Raw genomic sequence first — 13,651 nt, 5'->3', positions numbered from 1 at the left:
GATTAGTGTGATAGCAAAGAATGTACATGAATCACATGCAGTCAGTCATTAGTCACATTTAGTAACCTGGAATGGAGAGGACATGCTGGATGAATTATATACATGAAACAGAAAGACAAACATGATGACGACATACATCATGTCACTACTACCAATTTGCTGAGATATTACTGGACGGATCAAACATACTGTAAGCGAAAACGATGCATTCCTGATAGCTACAGTCACATCTTTTGCATTACATTTGAAAATTATTGCAATATTATATGAGCTTGTAAGTGTCAAAGTAAGGCTATTTGTTAACTAGGGGTATTAAAAAAGCCCCAAGCAGAAAAAAACTAATCAGAAATGCCACAGATAATTCAAAGCTAAATGTTATATGAGCTGCTTACAAAAGTCTAGAAGCTATTGGCTAAGGTTTGATCATAATGAAAAATTTACTACTAGACATTAGCGATGCTAAAAAATAAAACCATGAAGAATAATCTTTAATTTTTCTAGTATTACAGAGCACTACCACAAAAAATAAAACAGATGTAAGCTCAGCCTTTTTTGTCACCCTTTTACCCTTGTTACCCTAGATGTGCCCTTTCTTTACTCTTTCATTTGTTAATACATGAATTTAATTAAACTTGCTTCAGGCACATTTGATCCATCCACATATTTTAGTTAAAGGTTTCATGCAGACATGACAACACATGAAAGATCATGTAAAACAAATGTAGTCACACCAAAATTAAACCAAGCACCTTACCATATCATCAGCCAATGTTTTTATGTGTATGTTCTGTTGAAGGGAGGGCAAAGTGTGAAAAACAAGATCCAACAGAAAATGACAGCACCCGCAAAGTGCACAGTATGTATCCAGTGTGCTCACATGTACAGTGTCTTCTGGATAGGGTTTCATTTTCCTCCCAGAAGCCACATTATGTTTCCAATAAGAAATAATCCTAAATATATTAGAGACATTAAATGTCTTACAACCATGTTAACCAGAGAATTTGTCTATTTTCATGATTTTTTTAATGTGGCAACAAGCAAATCTTGGATACTGTACATGTGTAGGATGTGACAATACTTAATGTCCCCAAATAATAGTGTTTTAATGCATGTAAACTTTAGTGTGTGTGTTCAAGAATGAGCATCCCAAACAAACACACATTAAGACATACACCAAATAAACACATAAAATGAGATATAAAACTCCACACAGCCTCAGACATAATGAGCACACCTGTTCCAGTACCCACTGAAAATGTACAACTTAATGCTGCTTGGTTAAGGTTTTGTGTATCCCAGAAACAATACACTTTCACAAGGCAATAATATATTACAGCCTGGCGAGTTCTTTTGTCCTCTGTTCTAAAGAGCATCTCCAGCAGTGAAAATGACCCAACTAAATTATTCGTGTTCATTGTTATTAACGTGTTTTAAAGAAATTCCCAACTTTAAGTATCCATGCTTAAGTATCTCTGTTTACTTGTAAAACAAATCTTAGGATCCTCACAAAATAAAGAAATGAAAAAAATAAAACTACAACTTCTTTTTACTCCAGACGTTTATCTTTATCTCAGACACAATAAGACAGGCTACTGCCAAAGGCTTGCAGCTCAGCAAGGGACAACCATTTGAAACACACCTCAAATGGGAAGCAGTAGCAACACCGCCATATGCTGTGGCACTAGGCTGTGAAGTACTAATGAGCAGGGAGATGTGGGGTGGTGATGGCCATAAAGTCTGCCTCCAGCCGCGGATTTCTCCACTATTCTAATCAGAAAACTACTGATGCTGGGGCGAGCAAACAGATTGGCTCTAACCTGCACCTCCCTCTGTGCATCTTCATCAGCTGTCGCTCTGGGCAACACTGAACAGATACTGAATATGCCATATCTATCAATAGTTTTGTCTGTAACAACTGATCAACAGTTGTAAGAAAAAGCAAAGAACCAGAAAATAAAAGTTTCAGTCTCTATGTGCAGGTTTCATGTGTTGTCCAAGTTGCTGTTTCAAATCAAGATGAGAAGTATCCCACTGTATGCCATCATTAGGCATTAGGCATAGAGAATTCATCCAGGTCTTTGTTACACCATCATTCTTGACCTTTCGTACAGCTCCACTACTTTCTGCAACATCTGTAAAGATAAGAATCTGACCTGAGCAACAACTTTTCCCATTTCTAACTCAGAGCGCATGTGTCATTAAGCCCAGCATTCTCTAGCAGTCTAAAACTGCGTGAAACAATAGCTAATTTTCAAATGAAGTACTTAAACATTTTCTAATCAATTTAACAACAATCAAACCACTGTTTGGTTAATTGCCTTGACTTGAGGGCCTTTCCTTGCCCATTATCTTGGCAACATCGCAGCAACGCAATTTAACATCTAACAATTAAGCCTGCATGTCCTCTGGGCTTCTCCCGCTTATTAAAGTAAACTTTTTCATCATAATAAATGTTTATTACCAAACACATATTCCTCTAAATAACCTAATCAAATTAGCTCTGGGTCCCTCCTTAATCAAATATGATTATGACTCCATGCAGATCTTTAAAAATGAAAACACAAAAGCAATATCCCACAACTTGAGAGTCAGTTTGGGGACACAAAACCATACCAGTTCACATATTCACACAATACCTTTTAAAATTAATATTACACAGTACAAATAATGTTAGTATTACATTTAATCATTTAGAGACATATCTTTATATTTCTCTTAGTTTTATTAGAAGATACTACTAAGTAGCAAATGAAATAAATTTTTTAAGTCAAAAATGGTCAAAGAATCAAGGGATTCTGCTGAAAACTAGCTACCACTGCACAGCTTTTAAACAGCATTATCTGTTATACTCAACCAGTTTAACTCGAACATCTGTATGATGTCATTTTAACTCACTCATTGGAGCTATCGCTATAAAATCAGTAGCCACAATGCCTCCGTTAAAACGAATTTAGAAGGAAATTACATTTTACTGTAATTAGTTCTAAGAATAACAAAGGATTAATGGGAGCCAGTCATTGTTGGCAATAAGGATTGTAATGCAATGCACTGCTAACATTAGACCACCTTATGTCTTCTTTTCATCAACTGCCAGAGTTTAGCTACAGGCTAGTAAGTATTAGCAACACACACACACACACTTTTTTTTTTTTTAGTGTGGTGAGAAATTAGAAATTTCCACATGCTGATTTAAGAACTGGCAGTAATATAGGAAAAAAGCAGTAAATTTAATAATTTGCATTATACAGTCAACACACGCTGAGAGCCAATCCCAGTTGAAAATGGGTGAGGAGACAGTACATCACGTATAGGTCACCAGGCTCACCTACTGTCTTTTAAGAGCTTCTGGTAAACACAGGAGTGCCAAAATGGATTACTTTATTTAAAGGCATGTCTTACATAAACCATAACGCATGCAGTGACACATGCACTTTTCACAATGCACTTGTTGGCTTGAGCAACATTAGCAGTGATATAAAACTTTCTATATATAAATTTAGTTATTAAACTGTTGTCTATTAATACTGTATGTAAGGAAGAAATCAAAAGCCTGTTTTTGCATTGAACCAAGCTCCACCAAAGTCCTGCAGTGCAAGACAAACCTGTAACTGCCTATTAAGCTGTAGCACTACTTTCTTCTATGTGCATTAGAGACTAATGCCTGTTAGTCATAACCATAAGCATCATTTATCTTTGTGTAATCTGAGAGGATGTACAGCATTGCTGATATCCTGCTTAATTTTGAGGAGTGGCACCATATACCATCTGCTTAACTGAATTAGAGAAAATCTAAACAAATCAAGACTAAATTAGTCTTGCTACAATGGCATCTCAGTGGTTGCCTTTGTAAATAGGAGTGGTAGTACAAAATGCTGCAAAAAAAATGATGAAAGCATTTAAGCAACGTTTTTTCTTCTTGATAAAATTATTAAATTAATATTTTGTTTGCACTGTGATTACACACTTTGAGAGCAGATAGGGAAAACAAGTTATAACACACACTGAGACCCCATTTACACCTGGCATTTCATGTCGTATATATCGAAACCATGGTATACCCACTTAGAATTTATTTGCAAATTAGAACTGACACACAGAAATACAACTGCCCTCTGCTGCTCTTTGCCTCACAATATGCAAATAATTCTACTCAATATTTGAATGACAGTAAACATCTGGTTTCATTTGCACAACAGCCTTGAGTCTCATCTTTATTCAAACTTTGGTAGATGTGTTCATCTCCCCAGCTCTGGGGCCTCTTGCAAGGAGTTTCACTGAGTTGTGTGAATATGGTAACTCAGAGTGAAATCCAGAACAGGTCTATATTAGTATTTTTCAATATCCTGAGTTTTAGGTTTACACAGTTATTGAAACAGCACCCTCCTCATTTATTGACAAAACCGCATAGTAGAGATCAAAATGAGTCAAAATGAATGACCATTCCTTATCTAAATGTCAATTAAATTATAATTTTTATAATAATAATAAGGTTGTATTAATGTTAATATTAAGAGGATTAGGTAATGAATAATAAAAATGACACCAGTTTTTCAAATAATGGAATTTGCAAATTTGACACCTTTGGATATACTAAATAATAATAAAAAAAACAGATTAATCAACACCAAAATTATTACATTAGGGTCTAAAACATTTCCAGTTCCTAAACTAAAAACCTATAGAGTAGTCTATCAGTGCTAAAGCACAAGAGGCTCTACTGCCACAATATCTAAGTACCTAGTGAGAGCATATAAAAGATTCAGATCATGTTTTAGACAGTCACAAACTTGGCCACTTTTAGGTAAAGTGAGTCTAGAAATAACGGCATCCTTACATATATGTGAGACATTCTGTACAAATAGAAATAAAACTGAAGAGCATAAAGTCTAGAGTGAAGGATTCTGGGTAATTGTAGAGCACACAGTGTAGTGTTGTGACTGTATGCAGTGTCACAAGCATACACAGGTGGAAAGCTCACACAGACAAAAGGAAACAGCACACACTAATCCCAGCACACAAAAATGTATCATGCACATAGGCCATAATAGCACACTTGTCTGTTCTGCAAACTGGATTAGGAACAATTTAATCAGGCAGAATGTCAAGTTCTCTTAAATAAATTAAGTCAACAGATGCTGTTGTTATGCACAATTTTGACTTTGAGGCCATTTTGCTTGTTTCATTCTGAAAAAGTTCCAAAAAAAAGCAATCAAGAATGAACTCGACTTCTGCAAGAGCTGAAAGTGCCTTTAAAAGGCCATGATTCTGTGGTAGCCTTATTATTTCAGGAAACCGCTAGTATTGTTTATGGTTTCCAAAACAGTATCTAGTGAAAAGGGAAAACACAAAAACCAGTACAGCTAAGATTTTAATAGCACCACACTTCATGTCCTGACCATGTGACTGCAGACTAGCACAGCACTGCCCTCAGGTTATTTCTGATGAAAGCAAAAGTCTAGAAGACATGATATAGAGTCATTACAAAAGTTGTGTAAGAATGGATTGGAAATGTTTCTGTACAGAGATCTTTTCTAAATAGTTCACAACAAAATTGCAAGACTACTATAAAATCTGTATTAGAATTTCAGGAATTTTTTGAGTAATTGCATATTGTTACTGATAAGCTGTAAGTTGTGGCTAATGACACTGTATATAAGTAGATTGATAGTTATAACATCGAATCCCAGTGCCTGAAAATGTTATAGCTGAAATGATAGTGATTATGTCAGTAAGATACCTCTGTGATATTCTAAAACACCATGACTGAACTGTAAGTCTTTAAGGGGGAAAAAAACATTTAATAAAATACAGTGACTCATGATATCCCTGTATAGTTTATGTTTTTCACTAGACCTACATTAAACTAGAGTCAGTGTATCAATTCTACTGACAGCCACTTTTGGTGGCCACTTTTTACAGAGGTTTTCACATTACATAGATTTTTATTCAACAAATCTGTTTTTTAAATTCAAATACAATATTAACTAGCTGTAGATTTGTTGACCATTAAGAAGACTTGCATCTCTGCACTTTCTACTCTGACAAGACACCTAATTTCACAGAAAATGTCACATTTTGAAAATGCACACCATAAACCTTCAATACAAGTAAAACAACAAATAAATGTCTTCAGTATGGCCTTAAAAAAAGACTTGAATGCCTTAATGTTCAAGTTACATCTTTTACTGGCACTTTTAATAGGTAACTGAAGCAGCCAAACAAATCTCCCATTCTCATGTCTTAGAAACAGTCCGTTAATGAAAATGAGTAGGACTCATATAAGGGGGTGACATAGAAGTGAGTCTGCTGGTTTCCTCCACTGTGTGACTAAAGCATTCTTCACCACTTCCTCTCCCCAACTTCCTGAATGCCATTAAAACACTCACATGTGGTCTGTTTCCTGCCATTTTTCACATGTCCACCACAGTGCCTTACGACACAGTCATAGTTATATTCACTCAATGACACATAATGTAGAAGAGGAAAGGTGCACAGCAGCATGTAAAAATAGATAGGACTACCTGACTGACACATTTGTAGAGATAGACCAAACAGGAGATGTCTGACAGCTAGTACTAACATGACCCCTAAGACTTTGAAGCTTTTGTCAAACAGTCAAAACTTAATGAACCATAACAAATTTGCTGTAAATTGTAAAAGTGTACTATTATTGAAATCTTGTTTCTAATATAAAATGTAGCAGTCCAAAGTGATGTAGATTAAAATCATAAAAACTAAGGATTTTTCCAGCTAAGTATGTACAGTACGCAGTGACAATCTCTCTGCAAGTGTAGTAAAACAATTCCTGTCTGGTTGATGACCATCACAATATACATTATGAGATAGTCAAACTGTCATTGTTGGCAGTCATTCAAACATTTCAAAAATTATTCACAGAAAATTGTATATTAGTATTAACAAGGCAATAAAATTGTATATGATGCTTCCCAATATTGTCATGAATTCGCTAATAAACCATAAACTATAAATATATTGATATTATCCCCAAAACACTTTAAAAACAACTGTATATCTATATAGCTTCTCAGGAGCCAGAAGGAACTGCAGAAGTAGTTTGTGGGGCTGTGTATTCATTTATTACACTACACTCTCCCATGCCCAAGGTCTTATATTAGGCATGCAACTGCTTAGGAAGTGCTGAACTGTCCATTGATTACTACAGCCGTAATTACGTTAATGACTAAATAAATGTCAAAGACCCCGATTTAATTAATAAGGATTAATTACACTCATAAATAACAGAAAATAAAGGATGTGTGCCAATGCTAAGGCTGTGCCAGCCTTCCTTTCTATATAACCCTTCCCCTGGAGTTACACCCTTTCTTAAACTGGATAAAAATGTGTCTACTCTCCAAAGGCCCTTTGCAATTTAAACATTTTTTAACAAAGTTACACAGAAGCTCAGAAGACCACATTAGCTTACGTTAAATTAGTTCTAACCAAGTCACACTCACTAGTTAACTGGAAATCATCATGCTGAAGCTATAGTACTAAAGTATCAATAATGGATAAAATAGGTGATGATTTTTGTGTTGTTTTTTTTTTTTATTATTTTAACAGTTTTTAAGGCCCAACAACAGGACAACAAAGAGCTATTAACAAAACAGTTCAACCTTTTAGTGCCATAGAAATAGTTGCAGTACTTACCACCTCATGTTTCACTGCACAGTATATGCACTTCAACACTTTTTGGCCTGACATTCGTACAAACACCAACTCAACACTGTGCATCCCTCCAGCCTTTGTCTATCCCAGTAGAAATCAATATAACTTTACCTGCAGCATAGAGCACAGATTGCTTTACATCCCTTCTATTATTGAAGTTTCATGGCATCTAGCATGTTTCTTTTATATTTCTGCTACCTGGTGGAGTCGCATCTACCTCAGTGTCTAGTTCTTTGATTGGTTTTACCAGCACTGCTCTCCCTCAAAAAACAATCAACTATCTTCTTTCATGCCCACAGCCTTCACAGTCCTATTAATGATGCACTTCTCTGCACAGCTCTGTCACCATACCATACTTTAATTTTGGATACTGTACAAATAAACAGTTCATAAACTCAGATGCTTACCTACCAAAAAAAGTAGGGTTGGGCAAGCCATGTTCTGGTTTATTTTCCAACTATCCTACCCACTGCTTATTACTTGCATCAGGTGTGTTCAATCAGAAGCTGAAAGATACCATCTCAGATTAGGATGGAGAGGGGGAAGACAAAGTGAATTGGTATTTTCCAGCCTCTGATTGACTGAACACACCTGATCCATGTAATCAGCAGTGAGTAGGGCAAGGATAGTTGGAAAACAAGCAGATCAGTGGCCATGCCCACCCATGATATAAAGTGTTCTACTCACCATCTAGTAAGTTTTACTTCATGCCATGTCTATTTCACACTGCATATGTTCTCCTCGTTTTTTCTTCTTGAATAACTTTATGCTCTTTTTAAATATGTAATATTGGCATCTACACTGTCTGGCTGTTTCAATTTGTCCACTTTAATTCCTATATGATCAGGGACACACGACTGTAGCATACTACTATTCAATTTGTTAATGTGAGTACACATTATTGATTATGGTGGTTCACAAGACTGAATAATAGCCAGAGCAGACACTGCAACATATTCTCACTTTATCTGTCACAATATATACTAAATTTGCCAACCTGCTACGTACGTATACACTACACATCGTTTTGTAATGTATAAAATAACTTATTTTCCACAAATACTTGAAGGGTAATAGTAACTATCACAAATCCTAAAACATAATTAAAGATCTTTCAGACCCCAAAACTGTCCATAAAGAAATGCACTCTTGAAGTGACAGGCTCACCTTGCAACAGTACAGTAGGTCATGTAAAAAAGGGAAGCAGAAAAGCACATCTGATACTGATAGAATAATAATACAGGAATGAGAATATCATATTATTTAGACAACACAATTGTTAATGTTGACAGTATTAAAACTTAAGACAAAAACTAATGTGCTATTCTGCTTATTTTCAGTTTCTGTGTGCAATTATGGTGACAACACTGGGTTGAAGAGTATAAAGTCTTCTTGGTTCTGCTGGAAACCAAACTACTAACCAGTTTCTGTCTCACTCTCACTCATACACAGTCAAATGGCCTTTGAGAAGGTGATCAACCTTAATCATTTTGTTACAAATAATAGGAAGTAAAAGAAGATGAGTGCATGGTTTAATAAACAAACATGATCCAACAGCAAAACTGTTTAACAATATCATTCTTCCTCACGTGGCATGGGTCTGTGGGTCAGCAGGATTGTGATGAGCAAATAAAGTGTGTCACAAGACTGCATGTCATATGGTACTAAATCCATGTATAGTAAACACATTTGCTAAATTCAGTGTGTATTGAAGCACAAAATACTGAACTGCATGAAGCAGATGCACTCCAGACAACCCATATAGTCACGTTTCAGAGTAAATGAATTAAATTCCCAAAACAGATTAGAGGTTAGGCTTGAGACAAAGTTTTAATGTGAAGAGGAAGTTATTTTAACAGTTAGGACTGCAATTGTGGCCAACCTAATAAATACATATATAGGCTAAAAATAAGAATCCACAATGCAATATTTTATTAAAGCAATCAAACAATTTCATATATAACTGTCTATCTTTCTATATTCAGATTGTAGGTTGGAAATAAGCTAACTCCTAAAGAATATGTGATATGAAGTCATATAATTATTTATGAATGCATTGGGATGACTTTTCCCTCTGGCTGCACTATGTCATTTTTTACTCTGGTATGCAGAGGGATAATATTTCTCTTTCTGTCAAATGATTTCTCCCTTGATGTCCCCTGAATTTCTTTAAAAAGACCTCATTCCATCTGCCAGTTTTATTGGATGTCATGTTTTTACAACATAAAAAAAAGACATTATTGCAAAGTATAGCTACAAACAGAAAAGTTTTGAATTATCTCTGTCTCTGAACACCGTGGTGTTATTCTAATGTCCTTGGCTGTGTTGAGTATCTACATGGACAAAAGCCCAAATGGTATTGCTGTGATGTAATTCTGTCCAGGGCCTTGTTAAACAAACACAGAGCATTCACTGTTTCTCCTCTAAAGCCTAATTTGAGTTTGCAGGGACCAAATTGTACCAAAGCTCACCATTTCTCTTATTGGCCATATAATGGTAACACACTTTCAGCAACTCCAAGTGTGAAGAGAGAGAGAGACATCTTAACGTTAATCCTGCTCATGATTGATTGTCTGGATCACATCCACACAAACCACACTGCATGTCAGGGATGTAGCCCCCATATCTGGTGGAAACTGTTCATAGAGATGATGATCACTCCATTTGCTTTTTTTTTTAGCAGAATTCAAATTACAGCTTCACTGATTAAAATGTGCATATAGCTGCATGCTTGTATATTATTTATTTATATGTCTGCAAAAAAACTTAGAGCTACACTATACATTGCGCTGGCTAAAAAAAGGGGATAAACAAAAGAGAGCAGATCATGGCTCCACCCAGGGATGAATAATTACTTCCTCTCTCAAACTCAGATCTGTGTTGAGATTTTTGCAACAGTTGCAGTTCAGACTTCCTTTGCTCTGACTGCTCTGCTTGGACTGAGCAACAGTGGACATGCCTGGCCCTGAGAGTATTTTATGGAACAAAAAGTACTGATCCTACAGAAACTTTTCAATACTCATTTGCTCAGTGATGATGTCATCCAGACATCTTTGCAAACTATTTTATGTTTGGGAGGCAGGCTATTCAGGAGTTGCAGACTGTCGTTAGGATTTCTCAAGACAACACCCTCTGATAGATCTGGGAGGGCATGTCAGTTCAGTCCAATCTAGGATTTCCTGTCTGGCAGTTTTAACAGTCACAGTCTCTCTTACCTCAGTTTTAATGTAAGCAACTAAAGTTTAAGAAAGTTTTCTGATAGACAATAAGAATAAAGTTTATCCCCTCATGTCTCAGTTTTAGGACACCTTGATACCAAAGCAACAAGAAACAACTTTTTATAAAGTAGTCTGTCTGTAATGAGTCCAACTTGCCTTGATCATTTTCTACAAAAACACAAACAGTAGTCAACCAAAAGTGCAGCTTTTCCATTTCCTTGTTTGGTAGCACTGACTGCAGCTAAACATTTGACCAGTCCCACCAGCACATTGAATGAAAAGCACAAGATAATTCAAGACTACTAATTGTTGATTATTGACTATTGAGAGGTGATATCATCCTGAAAGTTGAACCACAGACAAGCTGTTCATGCTGACAAAAGCAGAAAAGCAGGCACCATAATCAACAGCAAGCCAATGTTTTTTGTCTTTGGTCATGGGAAAAAACTTTTAACCACTGGTTTCTGAAGCTACTGACAGTGTGCACACAATAAAATGCACTTAACATACTCACTAATATGGTTTAGATTTATAGTTGTGCATTCCGCTCAAGACATGACACCTTAGCTAAAGTTTATAAGTAAGGCACTAAACTGTAGTTAGGAAAAACTCCTAGTTCTAAGAGTCACTTGTTCCACAATTACTGCAATAGTTCAAAAGTTTGTACATTGTACTATGATTGGTCCATACATCATACACCTCTGAATGTTGTGACCTTATTTCCAATCAATGGTTGACATGCAGGCATAGCTTAATGACATTGGTGCTCCAATGATGCAGACTCTCATCCTACATAAACACTCACCACTCTACATAAACTATTCCACCAGTAAGGATGGCATAAAAGGAATCAATGTTGATGTGTTTCAGTTGTTATCTAATAGACACTGTCCCCCTGTGAGTGTCATTTTTTCTGCTGATAATGGTGTCAGGCTAACTAAGGGTAAGTTTTATCAATCACACACTCACACAGGTCATGAATCCACCATAAAGTAAGAGTCATCCAATAACTGGACACAGTGCAATGAGTGCTTTAAAAAGTCAGGCACTCAGTGAAACACTATCTGTTTTGCTCAGCTGCAACAGCTATTAGCTCTTCTGTATTGGGCTACATTAAATAGTAATAACAACACATCAATAACTATTTGAGCCACATCCTGCACTGAACAGAGATGCTCTGTATTGACACCAGGCTGTTTAGATGAAGTACTATTTATCTTAGTCCTGTGTGTAATTTTAGGTTGCCATGACATTTATACTAAAATAAGAAAACCCACATCCTCAAAGACTCCAGCCTAATGAAGCGCAAAAAAAAAAGTTCTGCAGTGGTGAAGTACAACTTTCTCAAGCTAACCAAACTTGATTATGAAATGAGCCTGTGGGACTACAAGGTGTTAATATTCACTGCACCATATTTCCATGCAACAGTGCCCATCTGAATACTTACCAGCTTTTTGTTTTTACCCTCCTCCTCGCTGGACTTCTTTTTGGAGGGTTTATTCGGGTCCTCCCCACCGCTGGCTTGATCCATTATGACTTTAAGTTAGTTTCCTTCCAAGAAAGACTTAATATGACCTCCTCAAAACTTGTCAAACTCCACCAGCACGGTTTTAATAGCACTTTTACAGAAAAACATCCAGGTTATGTCAAAATCCATTCCATTTATAGATGAAGGATGAATCCAAGCTGAAGTTAAAGTAATAGTATCCAACAGTCAGCTTGAAGAAGAGGTGTGGTGTCTGACAGGGTGTCTCCTCTGCTTGGGAGTGAGTCAGTTCACACCGCGCGTGAAGACTTTCTGAAATTACCATGACATGTAAACATCAAGGAATTAGTGAACAGCGAAGTCCTCGGCGTTAGGTTACACAAATGTTTGCCTTAACACGTGTTTCCCTGTGCAGCCTTGTTAGTATGCGGAGTGCGGATACATGGAGCCAGTATAGTGTGAACGGTAAAACAGCTGTAAGCAATCACCTCTGGGGAACTGCTCGATAAAACAGACACCGATGTGGTTTCACACACAGGCTACATTGTTACACACGGCAAACTTAACTGTTATAACCGTGTAACTTCACAATAACACAGTAGCGAAAGCCGTGTCATGGCACTGAGGGTGCTCTGATACTTTTCTACATGCACCGGTTAAGGCCGTTATTTGCCTGAAATACAGACATTAATTAGAATCAATGAGCAGTTGTTGTGATCAAGGAAAATCACCGTTCTCTCTGCATGGACTACTTTACGTGCTGTGCACTCAGCTAGGCTGGCATAAACAGACGGCTGTTACCTCCTAAAATAAATCATTTTCGCCAAACACAAAAACACACAAGCACTTACAAAACTCGGCTGCAAATTGCAATATGAAGAATAAATAACATGTCAAAGGAAACTCACAAAATCCCATCCTTTGCTTACCTTTGCAACCAAGCATGAAAGCCAGGCCCATGATGATGCCGCCCACCTAGGTTCTGATTGGTCTGTCAGAGACGTCAGGAGTAGGGAGTGCAGCTGCCATTGGTCAGATGTGCTGGCACTCATAAGGTTGGCGTGGCGTCGAAGAGGAGGAGACTTGTGACGGAGAGGTCAGTCTGATTTAACAGCAAGAGGATAGGATGCACTCAGTTGTAAGAATAGATGCATGAGAGACTTATGAAAAGCTGGGAGCAGGGCGGGAGTCTGCGGGAACAAAGCACGCACTGGGTGTGTGCGTGTGGTCCTTTATGTGTCTCTGTGCGAGATAATAACAG

At 36.9% G+C, this 13,651-nt stretch overlaps 1 protein-coding gene across 9 annotated transcripts in view; it reads right to left on the bottom strand.

Annotated features, from left to right (window-relative positions):
• Positions 1 to 13,426, bottom strand: part of diaph2 (diaphanous-related formin 2) — a 340,283-nt gene extending 326,857 nt beyond the window's left edge. For 6 of the 9 annotated variants that reach the window (XM_026329686.1, XM_026329687.1, XM_026329689.1 and 3 more), the window contains exons 1-3: positions 13,320 to 13,426; positions 12,352 to 12,702; positions 755 to 787 (exon numbers count right to left, since the gene is read on the bottom strand). In XM_026329686.1, the coding sequence (XP_026185471.1) occupies positions 755 to 787; positions 12,352 to 12,435 (117 nt within the window). In that variant the 5' untranslated portion in view covers positions 12,436 to 12,702; positions 13,320 to 13,426. Of the gene's footprint in view, positions 1 to 754; positions 788 to 12,351; positions 12,703 to 13,241 lie in introns of all 9 variants that reach the window. The other 3 variants (XM_026329682.1, XM_026329681.1, XM_026329684.1) reach the window with 3 other exon arrangements.
• Between the last annotated feature and the right edge of the window lie 225 nt (positions 13,427 to 13,651).

The sequence above is a fragment of the Mastacembelus armatus genome, chromosome 10 (genome assembly GCF_900324485.2).
Source record: "Mastacembelus armatus chromosome 10, fMasArm1.2, whole genome shotgun sequence".
Classification (NCBI taxonomy): Eukaryota; Metazoa; Chordata; class Actinopteri; order Synbranchiformes; family Mastacembelidae; genus Mastacembelus; species Mastacembelus armatus.
This window is presented reverse-complemented; position numbering and strand designations above follow the sequence as displayed.